Raw genomic sequence first — 12081 nt, 5'->3', positions numbered from 1 at the left:
TGCAGGCAGATGAACTCATAATGGAAAAATGAGCGTGGCCGCAGTAACCCGAACCTCTCACTGGCTGGGATGTGGAGGGGAGGGGGAAGGAGAGGGTGGGGGTAGCTATGGGCCTTGGCAACAACAAACTGAGAACCAGCCCTACCACCACAGCACAGCCCCAAAGCCCTGGCGGTTCCCTTTAAGCAGTGCTAGGATGCAAACACAAGGGCTGGAAATGCAATACGGTGTATAAGGGACATACGGCATATGGATGTTGTGCATATAAGTGACAGTCAACTGGGAGCAGAGCTGTCTTTGTTGTGTTTCCCTTGGGTCTTATGGGCACAGTGGACAAACACAGCTACAACGTGAGCCTCCCAGCGCTGAAACCAGCATACATCTCAATACAATAAGACCGACGATTGAAATTCTTTTGACTTTTTTATGTTTTGATAGAAGCCGGATAGTGCTCAACTTGGTGCTTGAAGGAATCTGATAGAAAAAAAAGGACGTCTGTGGATAAACTGGACTCTGTTGGTAGGAGGAGGAGTTTGAGGGGGCTGGTGGGCCTGCCTGAGTGTTGTGCCACAAATAAGAGCTGGCCAGCTATTTTGCCTGTTCAGAAATTCTATTACAAGGACCTCATAGTCCTAATATGACCAAATCAAATCAAAATGATAGATAAGTGCGCCACTAGGCCTTAGGCAGTTATGTGGTTCAGGCTTGCGAATAAAGTCTTTTTCACATTTACATTTCCGTTTCGTAAAATAATGTGTGCCTACTAAAGCTAGCTACACCAGCCAGCACACAATTGACACTGGTGCTATCGCCCCAAATCTCCCCATCACTGGCTGGCAGTGATATTATTTACAGTGTGATAGAGTGCTGGCCCGGGAATGAAGAGTCTGATTTCCCCCAGTGACATCTTATCAGAGCCACGGCACTGCAACTGAATTCCCCAGGAGTGAGTCACCAAACTCACCACACTGCTGAGGTGCAGGAGACTAGAGCTTCACCCACTTTTGCCTGCTCTTGCCCTTCAGCCACTCATACAAACAAACACACTGATGCATGCGCATGCACTCACTCACACAGGCACACATACACTATACTGTGTATGAGATGAGACCAGGTCGTCACCAACTGGACCACAACCATTAGCAACAAGGAGAAACATCCACCACCCACCCCGGATGAGAGAGGTTTTCAATTTATACAACTTCCGGAAATAGAAATGTGATTAAACGATTTGATTAGGGATTGATAGACATATAAAGATCTCATCCATTTGCGGTGTGGCTGGTTGTCAGGGTGTGTCCAGTTACTGACCTGTATATTACTAATGCCAGGTGGATGGGCAGAGTGCCGACACCGCAGACTCACTATTCTCTACCACTGTACTACACTACACTGCTGCTCCACACTAGGTGCTTACTCATGGCTTAAAAATACTTTCGAGGACAAGTGATATTATGACAAATGAAGGTTTTGTCCTTGCAGGGCTAGAGGCGATCAAACCAAAAATATGCACATTAATACTCTCTCTCTCCCTGTGGATATTGGCCTGGTATTTATAGACTGAGGAAGAAAACCCATCTGTACATTGAAAAAGTTCACACTGCATTGAGCAATAGGTGTATGCTTGTGTCTCTATCCTATAGACGTGCCTGGATGTCCTTCTATGTACCACCACAACGAGGGGTACCCCAACCCCCAGCACAACAATGAAGGTAAGCAAAAACTCTGGTAACTAGGTTATACGAATTACGACTTGTTCGGAAGCACGTATAAACCCTTCATAGATACTTCATAGACACGTATGACTAATGTTATAATGCATTATGACTGCAGCATGTTTTTTGTGTGTTTTTTTTACATTCATGCCTTATTACCAAAAGTCTGTGCCCCCGGTTTATTGCACTGTAGATGGGAGGGGCATACTACATGCACCGAATCTCCTTCTCCCATTTATTATTTATTTAAATGAGGCCTTGCTACTGGCTGTAGCATTGCGGTCATAGGCTAACCGGCCCAGTGTCCGTATTTCCATTGGCTAACCGGAGGTGTCGCTATGTTTCCATTGGCAGAGGCTCTGGCCCCTTTTCCTGCCTCAAGGATCTCCGGATAAACATTTCTACTGGAAAAAGCCTGTGTATTCTTCCTCTTCACTCCCTTTGTTTGTCACACCATTCTAGTTATTGTCCAGGATCATTTCTTAAACAAGTGAGAACTCAGGAACTGCCCTTGAACAGCCATTCCCAAGACAGACTGCATTACTTAGGATCATCAGAGTATTAAACACTTCAAATGAAATATGAAAACAAAAGGAAGAAGGAAGATGGGGTCCTTTTGAGATATTTACATGAAGGAATCCTCCCCTTCTCACTAAGTACTCTACTCCTTTGTGTTGAAGTGGATAAGCACATCCAATAAAGAGTGTTCTCTTCTCAACCACTTCAACACGTGTCATGGGCGAATTCACCGTTTTCATATTCGTTCATTTTGCCACAATGTGATTCAAGATTTGGCATACAAGTTAAAGCCACACAGGCCAACTTGAGGAACTAATTATAACACCTGTCTTGTTTCACAGGCTATCTCTTTGAAAACGACTCCTGCGTCGTTCCGGAGAAATTCGAAGGTGAGCCTTACAACCTGCTATCGACCGTCCAGGAGTCAGCTCAAGACACAGAGCCTAAAACTTGCACACTCCAATCCACTTCAATAGGTGTCACTGAGATCAGATAATGGTTATGGGTGATGTGGCACTGAGGGTGTCCACTGTCCGTTCTCCATAGGGGAGGAACAGAATCCATTCAATCACATCACGTGTCTCTCCGTTTGGTATCAGCACACTATAAGTGCCAATCGTATCAGATAGAGTGTCGCTGACTGAACAATAAGCTTTAGAGTTTTTTTTTTTTTTGCGTGACAGGCTCTTGGTTGGAGCTGAGTTAGCGGGTTTTGTTTCCCCGTGCGTGAGGTAGGGACCAGGCTCCTGTGTCACGGAGAGCAAGGTGACAGTCGGTTTCCCATTGTGCGCTGGGGGTGATTGACGTGAGGGGAGAGCCTGAGGGCTACTGCACAGGTTGAACCGGCGAAACACACCATTTACTTACACGCGGCTTGCCCCAAGTTCCCACACATACGGTGCTTATCCAATTAGACTTACCCCCACACCAGTGGGTCACCACTGTCTTATGTTAATGTTGCCTCTAGTGTTACTGCGTTTCCATCAGGAGTGTGACACTTTTTATTTAGTTTATTTAACCAGGCAAGTCAGTAAAGAACACATTCTTATTTACAATGATGGCCTACCAAAAGGCCTCCTGCGGGGATGGGGGGGGCTGGAATTAAAAATAAAAATATATACAATATAAATATAAGACAAAACAACACTACATAAAGAGAGACCTAAGACAACAACACAGCAAGGCAGCAACACAAGACAACACAGCATGGTAGCAACACAACGTGGTAGCAGCACAAAACATGCAGCAAACATTATTGGGCACAGTCAACAGCACAGATGTCAATAAGGTAGAGATAACAATACATCACACAAAGCAGCCACAACTGTCAGTAAGAGTGTCCATGATTCAGTCTTTGAATGACGAGATTGAGATAAAACTGTCCAGTTTGAGTGTTGGTTGCAGCTCGTTCCAGTCGCTAGCGAACTGAGAAGACGAGCAACCCAGTGTGTGCTTCGGGGACCTTTAACGAATGTGACTGGCAGAACGGGTGTTCTACAGTGGGGCAAAAAAGTATTTAGTCAGCCACCAATTGTGCAAGTTCTCCCACTTAAAAAGATGAGAGGGGCCTGTAATTGTCATCATAGGTACACTTCAACTATGACAGACAGAATGAGAGAAGAAAATCCAGAAAATCACATTGTAGGATTTTTAATGAATTTATTTGCAAATTATGGTGGGAAATAAGTATTTGGTCACCTACAAACAAGCAAGATTTCTGGCTCTCACAGACCTGTAACTTCTTCTTTAAGAGGCTCCTCTGTCCTCCACTCGTTACCTGTATTAATGGCACCTGTTTGAACTTGTTATCAGTATAAAAGACACCTGTCCACAACCTCAAACAGTCACACTCCAAACTCCACTATGGCCAAGACCAAAGAGCTGTCAAAGGACACCAGAAACAAAATTGTAGACCTGCACCAGGCTGGGAAGACTGAATCTGCAATAGGTAAGCAGCTTGGTTTGAAGAAATCAACTGTGAGAGCAATTATTAGGAAATGGAAGACATACAAGACCACTGATAATCTCCCTCGATCTGGGGCTCCACGCAAGATCTCACCCTGTGGGGTCAAAATGATCACAAGAATGGTGAGCAAAAATCCCAGAACCACACGGGGGGACCTAGTGAATGACCTGCAGAGAGCTGGGACCAAAGTAACAAAGCCTACCATCAGCAAGGGCATTGAAGATGAAACGTGGCTGGGTCTTTCAGCATGACAATGATCCCAAACACACCGCCCGGGCAACGAAGGAGTGGCTTCATAAGAAGCATTTCAAGGTCCTGGAGTGGCCTAGCCAGTCTCCAGATCTCAACCCCATAGAAAATCTTTGGAGGGAGTTGAAATTCCGTGTTGCCCAGCAACAGCCCCAAAACATCACTGCTCTAGAGGAGATCTGCATGGAGGAATTGGCCAAAATACCAGCAACAGTTTGTGAAAACCTTGTGAAGACTTACAGAAAACGTTTGACCTCTGTCATTGCCAACAAAGGGTATATAACAAAGTATTGAGAAAAACTTTTGTTAATGACCAAATACTTATTTTCCACCATAATTTGCAAATAAATTCATAAAAAAATCATACAAATATGATTTGTATGTACCTATGATGAAAATTACAGGCCTCTCTCATCTTTTTAAGTGGGAGAACTTGCACAATTGGTGGCTGACTAAATACTTTTTTGCCCCACTGTATGTGGAGGATGAGGGCTGCAGTAGATATCTCAGATAGAGGGGAGTGAGGCCTAAGAGGGTTTTATAAATAAGCATCAACCAGTGGGTCTTGCAACGGGTATACAGAGATGACCAGTTCACAGAGGTGTATAGAGTGCAGTGATGTGTCCTATAAGGAGCATTGGTGGCAAACTAAAGACTTGTGGCGAGCAGAAGCAACAACCTCCGCATCATTCAAGACTGTTGCTTTGTGAGAAGGTGTTAAATAAAGTTCACAGTTAGCCGCTGCTATGTAAATGAAAGCTGAAAAGTACCCAGGGCCTCTTCCCTTGAAGTTAAAGCAGATCCGCCGGATCTGTGACCCAGTGAGACACGGGTACCGGCCCGCATAGATGGAAACCCCCCAAAAATAGGATCATTTTGGGTAAAACACTGGGGTAAATCCTCAGTGGAAATGCACCATCACCCTGACCATCAAGATAATCAACTCTCCCTCACATGGTTGCAGTTACTACAGTGTCTTAAGCATGTCAAGACAGCCATTGATTGGACTCAACCCAAAATGACAGTCTTATCCATATCCTATTAGTAATGGTAAACAAGCTTTGCCCACATTACCATGCTTGTTAGTAGCGGTCTTATGTCAATGGTAGCTGCCTATTTCCTTAAACCAGCCTGAGCCTACAGCCTAGTCCAACCTCCGGTGTCCCTATTGCTCTCCAGGTGAGGTGAAGCAGGAGGCGGGTAGTGTGTTCCGTGATGGGGCCCCCTACCAGCGCCGGGGATCCCTGCAGCTCTGGCAGTTCCTGGTGGCCCTGCTGGATGACCCGGGAAATGCCCACTTCATCGCCTGGACCGGCCGCGGCATGGAGTTCAAACTCATCGAGCCTGAGGAGGTAAGGCCCAACCTACAAGTTGAGATCTAAAGTAACTAGAACGACAGTAATGACATCTGTAGCGGAACTATATCTACTGTAAAACAAACTGTATCACGTCCTCTTTGGAAAGAATTGTTAGAAGTAGGCTTAACTGTTAGAACAAGGCTAAGTTTGCTTGTTTGGGAGGTCAGAGACAGACATAAGAGGTATTTCATGCGGAGTGTGCCTTGTAATGGCATCTCCCAATTTGGGATCTTTTCTCTTTGTTAAGAAACGTTATAGGCTTGACCATCAGAAGTAGTTCCCTCTGCTATGTGTTGCAGGGTCAGACGTAAGAGGTATGTAAAGGGACAATCTGCAGTTGCTACATTCCTTTCTGGGCTTATAAATGAATGATTATGGACCCATTGAGTCTTGAATCATTTAACTTAGAAACGCCTCATGAACTTAGTTCAACTGTCGTACCACATCAGAACCCAAAATACAAGCTCGTTTTACTCCAATGTTTGTAAACAAAGTAATTGTAAAAAAAAAAAAAAAAAATTAAACACTACCCACATGAAAAAAGACGTATACTATGTTTAAATACTATAGTATTCACTGTAGTGTCTTTACAGAACATAAAAATACACACAACATGCAACAGCTTCAATTGTTTTACTGAGTTACAGTTCATAAAGAAATCAGTCAATTGAAATAAACAAATTAGGCCCTAAACTATGGATTTCACATGACTGGGCAGGGGTGCAGCCATGGGTGGGCCTGGGAAGACATAGGCCCACTCACTTGGGAGCCAGGCCCAGCCAATCAGAATGAGTTATTCCCCAGAATGAGTTATTACAGACAGAAATACTCCTCAGTTTCATCAGCTGTCCGGGTGGCTAGTCTCAGACAATCTCGCAGGTGAAGAAGCCGGATGTGGAGGTCCAGGGATGGCTTGGTTACATGTGGGTCTGCAGTTGTGAGGCCAGTTGGACATACTGCCAAATTCTCTAAAACGGCTTATGGTAGAGAAATGAACATTACATTCCTTTTGGTGTCCCCAGCACAAGGTTCACCTGTGTAATGATTAAGCTGTTTAATCAGCTTCTTGATATGCCACACCTGTCAGGTAGATGGATTGTCTTGGCAAAGGAGAAATGCTCACTAACAGACACGTAAAGAAATGCGTGCACAAAATTTGAGAGAAATTAGCTTTTTGAGCATATGAAAAATTCTGGGATCTTTTATTTCAGATCAAGAAACATGGGACCAACAATGTTGCATTTATATTTCTGTTCAGTATAAATACTGTAGTAAGAAAAAAACTGTAGTACAGAGCCTTCCGAAGGTATTCATATCACTTGACTTATTCCACAGTTTTGTTACAGCCTGAATTCAAAATGGATGTAAAAAAATCTCACCCATCTATACACAATACCCCATAATGACAAAGTGAAAACATGTTTTTAGAAATGTTAGCACATTAGCACATCTCAAGCTCTGTTACATTAGATGGGGAGCGGTGGTGAACAGCAATCTTCAAGTCTTTCCACAGATTGTCAATGTGATTCAAGTCTGGGCCACTATAGGACTTTCACATTCTTGTCCTGAAACCATTCCAGATTGGCTGGATGTATGCATGGGGTCATTGTCCTGTTGGAAAGTAAATCTTTGCCCCAGTCTAAGGTCATTTGCACTCTGAAGCAGGTTCTCATCCAGGGTTGACCTGTATTTGGCTCCATTCATTGTTCCCTCTATCCTTACCAGTCTCCCAGTCCTTGCAGTCGAAAATGGGATACCATGATGCTGCAACCACCATGCTTCACGGTATGGATGGTGTTAGTTGGGCGCTTTGCATTCAGACCACAGAATCTTTTAGCTTATGCTCTGTCTTTCACGTGCCTTTTTGCAAACTCCAGGCGTGCTCATGTACCTTTTTCGCAGGAGTGGCATCCATCTGTCCACTCTCCCATCAAGTCCAGATTGGTGAAGTGCTTTAGAGACCGTTTTCCTTCTGGCAAGTTCTCCCATCTCAGCCAATTCATTTTGTACGAAGGACCAAGGATATACAGTGTGCCTCCTCACAATTCTCTCTCGGAGATCTACAGAGAGTTCCTTGGACTTCATGGTATAAGTTATGCTCTGACATGCACTGTCAACTATGGGACCTCATATAGAGACAGGTGTGTTTCTTTCTAGATCATTTCACAATTTAATTGGCCTCAGGTGAACTCCAATCAAGTTGTAGTGACATCTCAAGGATGATCAAAGGAATTATGAGCATTAGAGCAAATGGGTATGAATATTTATATTTCTGTATTTCATTTTTAATAAATGAGCAAAAATGTATAAAAACATGTTCTCTGTCATTATGGGGTAAGGTGTGTAGATGGGTGACACATTTTGGGGGGAATTCAGGCTGTAACACCGAAAATGTGGAATAAGTCAAGGGGTATGAATACTTTCTGAAGGCACTGTATATACTATAGTGTATTATAGTATACTGTAGTATGGACTGTAGTACTTGTAGAGTTTTTGCTGACATTACTGTAGTATTTACTATAGTGTTTTTGTTTTATTATCTTCGACATAGCGAAGAAACCCTACTGGACAAAATACTTGAAAGAGCAAATTTTCCCAATCTGAAGCTGGGTAGAACTTAGGTCTAAACGGACAGTTCAGAGCTCCTGCTCTTTTGATAACCTGTAGGGAACATAATATATGGTCTATAATTGGCTTTTAGGTTTCTCACTTAGGAGGTGGCACAAATTTGGATATGGGGAGGGGAATGGGCAGGGTATATGCAAATTAAATACTGTAGTGTTTTTGCAGACGTTTCTTTAGGATTTACTGTAGTGTTTCTGCAAACATTACGGTAGTGTTTTTGTGGTAAGTAGTATACTGTATATTTACTATAGTATTCTACAATATACTAATACATTCTCTAGTAAGTACTACACATGTTATAGGTATACTAGTGTTTAGTATAGTATTCTACAGTTTACTCCATAATTCTATAGTAAACTGTAGTATTTTTTAATGTGGGTCTATAGCCTCAAAACATGGCTAACACTATCATTTTGATATCATGGACGGTAAGTCCATAGCTCTGTCGATGAATTTGAGAGTGGTTGGATTTCTCCAACCCCAGCTTTTTACCGAAACAGGGGAGAGGAGTACACTTTATGGTTTCAAGCACTGATTGCCCCTTTAACGCTGATTGAGCTTTCTCTAGAAAAAGGTTTCAATGTTTGATATTGCTCCCCCCTCCACTCTTCTAAACCATCTCTGGGGCAGTGCACTGATCTAAACTGCCAGTTGCCCATTAACCTCCATGCATTATTTACCACACGTAATAACAGGAGATACACACACAAAATGGAAGATGAGCTCCATCACCTCATATTCACTACACATCACCTATAAGTAAATGGACTGGTTGAGAGATGCTTTTGAAGTTGAGCTGAAGTTTACTCAAACAGATAACTGAATTTACAAGACATTTAGAAAACATTCTGATACAATGATACTTCCATTATCTGGCTACTGTACATAAATAATTCATACTACATGAGCAGCTAAGGTTGAGTGTCCACTCAGGATCAGAGAGAGTAGTCTGCTCAGGGAAATCAGCATTCCCTAAAACCCCTAAGTCAGGAGTCGACTACGCCTTCTCAACGTGTCCTCTATCCACACTCAAGTCTTCCTATAGTGACCAGGCTGTTTGTCATCAACACACATCTCAGACGGCGCGGTTCCATTCGGGTCTCGTTTGGAGATGTGAGACATTTCGTAGGTATTGGAATTAGCAGGCTGTCAGTGGGGAGTTCAACTTGAGGTTGAGACAATATTTCACGATGCTGCCTCTATGACAACCTGGCACCAGGGTCATTTCACTGCGCACATTGTGGGACTCTGGTTGCATTAAAGTGGTGATGGGTTATATAAAAAGGAAGTGAATCCACATGTGGGGGCTTTTGATATGATGAGCCAGTTAACTCAGAGAGAAAGAGCCTCAAAACTGGTCACCGAGGATCCCCTAGTGGTGGCATTGGAGATTTGCAGGCAGAAGGAAGAAAAATGGTGTTGTTCCCTACAGGGCAAATGATTTGGAATTCATTCATATTGGCCCCAGCAGCTTTCCCCCTAGGATTTGTTTCTTCAGTAGTGGCCGGGGAGGCTAAGATTACTACTAGCGTTAGCGCAGTTATATGCTAGCTATTCCATTGCGCAACGACATGTTAGCTGTTCCCATAGACTTCCAGTCATTGAGCCAACGACTATCCATTTGAAAGTGCGTCTCCGCAGAAATACATGTATAGCCGCAAAAGAATTTGGGCAGAGGGGGCAACAATTAAGCCGCGGTGTGCCACCCCTGCTAAATAAATATAGAATATATGAATATATACACAGGTCCTCACTCCATCTGACCTCAATCCATAAAATAATATAATCGGAGTGTCCTTTGGCAGATGCTAAAAACTCCTTTAAATGTGTGTTCATTCACCCGTGAAGAACAGAGGGCCTGGAGCTGAACAGTCCCAGATGTAACCACCTCTTGCTCTCTTCCCTCCCGCTCTCCTCAGGTGGCCAGGCTCTGGGGCATGCAGAAGAACCGTCCAGCCATGAACTATGACAAGCTCAGTCGCTCCCTGCGTTATTACTACGAGAAGGGCATTATGCAAAAGGTACAAACTAAAGGCATTTACAAACCTAGTTGTACAATATGCTTTATTCAGTAGATCAAATGTGTCTCAGAGCGATGGGTCTGCCGATCATATGGTTGGCTCTTCCATTTCATTTAGAAGCAATGTTTTACATTAAATGGCTAATGTGTATATCGGATTTATTTGATTACATTTGTTACACACACTCGCATTAGTATAACGACACCGACTAATGAACATATCTAACAAAGGAATTCCTTTCCTTCATATTGGCAGGTGGCAGGGGAGCGCTATGTTTACAAGTTTGTGTGCGAGCCCGAGGCTCTCATCTCCCTGGCCTTCCCCGACAACCAGCGGCCCAGCCTGAAGGCAGAGTTTGAGCGCTACGTCAACGAGGAGGACACTGTGCCCCTGTCCCACATGGACGAGGGGGCCTCCTACCCCAGTGAACAAGCCCCACCAAACATGGGCGCCCAGCCCTACTCCAAAGGTTACATGTACTAATGCCACCACCCCACCCGCTACCCTCTCTGTCGGGAGTTGGCAACAGGCGGCCCGTGGGACGAAACCGACCGACAAGTGTTTTTTTGGGGGGCGGGGCCTCCAAAAGTTTTTCGGTTTTCTTTTTGTCTAAGACTAACATCACCTGGAATTCAGCCCAAAATGTGTTTAATTTAGGACATTTGTTCCCAAGTATTCCCACAAATAAAAAGAGGTGATAATGTCTCAATGTAATCAAGGTATGAAAGTTGTTTTTTTCAAATACAATCTCTTTTTTGGGCTTAGTTGTGGTCAATTTGCAGCGTACGCATGATTATGTTCCGGGACCCCCGACCATCCGCTCCGAAAAAAAAAATAGTCCCGCGTCTGAATCTAATCTAGTTGCCTACCCCGGCCCCGGCACCTATTGCACATGTCCACCCCATTCACTTGTATATAAAAAGGCTATGGTGTTTCTTTGAGTTTTTAACAGCTGCATTCCTCTCACTTCTGAGGCCTATTTAATCCATACACATGACTGTGGTTAAAGAGATTGCTTAATAAAGACACAATATTACTACTACTCTGTGCAAAGACATATATTCTTTCTCTGATAACATTGTGACAGATTTGGAATGGCTACACAGAGGGAGAATGGGTGTTATTTCAACACATGGAGTAATTTACAGTATAGATCATGAGCATGAAAATCAGTTAATCTAACTTCAGTCTATGGCAGACTCTCAATTGCATACTCCTCGAGTCCTCTCTCCTCTGGCTTTCTCATCCAATGGGTTTTGAGGGGAGTACGCGAGGAGTATGCAATTGAGATTCTCCCAAAGTCGTTGACAAAAGAGCACATGCATTTCCGACCTCACATGCTGACATTATCAGTGGTCACCTTATGTGAACTAGGAAACGTGATTACTACGAAGGTTCTTATAGGTCAGACTGTTCCACTCCTAATACAGTGCATTCGTAAAGTATTCAGACCCCTTCCCCTTGTTACATTACAGCCTTAAATCTAAAATTACTTAAATGTTTTCCTCATTAATCTACACAATATGCCCCATAATGACAAAGCGAAAACATGTTTGCAAATGTATTCACATTTTTTTTTTTAAGACACACTACTGGTCAAAAGTTTTAGAACACCTACTCATTCAAGG

The 12081-nt window shown here is 43.4% G+C and overlaps 1 protein-coding gene across 1 annotated transcript in view; it reads left to right on the top strand.

Annotated features, from left to right (window-relative positions):
- The window catches only part of LOC115143883 (ETS translocation variant 4-like), a 41347-nt gene extending 29852 nt beyond the window's left edge, over window positions 1-11495 (top strand). Inside the window, 5 exon segments of the mRNA XM_029684320.2 lie at window positions 1644-1712; window positions 2576-2623; window positions 5629-5801; window positions 10352-10453; window positions 10709-11495. Coding sequence (XP_029540180.2) covers window positions 1644-1712; window positions 2576-2623; window positions 5629-5801; window positions 10352-10453; window positions 10709-10936 — 620 coding nt within the window. The 3' untranslated portion in view covers window positions 10937-11495.
- The last annotated feature ends 586 nt before the right edge of the window (window positions 11496-12081 follow it).

The sequence above is a fragment of the Oncorhynchus nerka genome, linkage group LG16 (assembly GCF_034236695.1).
Source record: "Oncorhynchus nerka isolate Pitt River linkage group LG16, Oner_Uvic_2.0, whole genome shotgun sequence".
In the NCBI taxonomy this organism is placed as follows: Eukaryota; Metazoa; Chordata; class Actinopteri; order Salmoniformes; family Salmonidae; genus Oncorhynchus; species Oncorhynchus nerka.
Note: the sequence above shows the minus strand (reverse complement) of the source record. Positions and strands in the feature narration are given on the sequence as shown.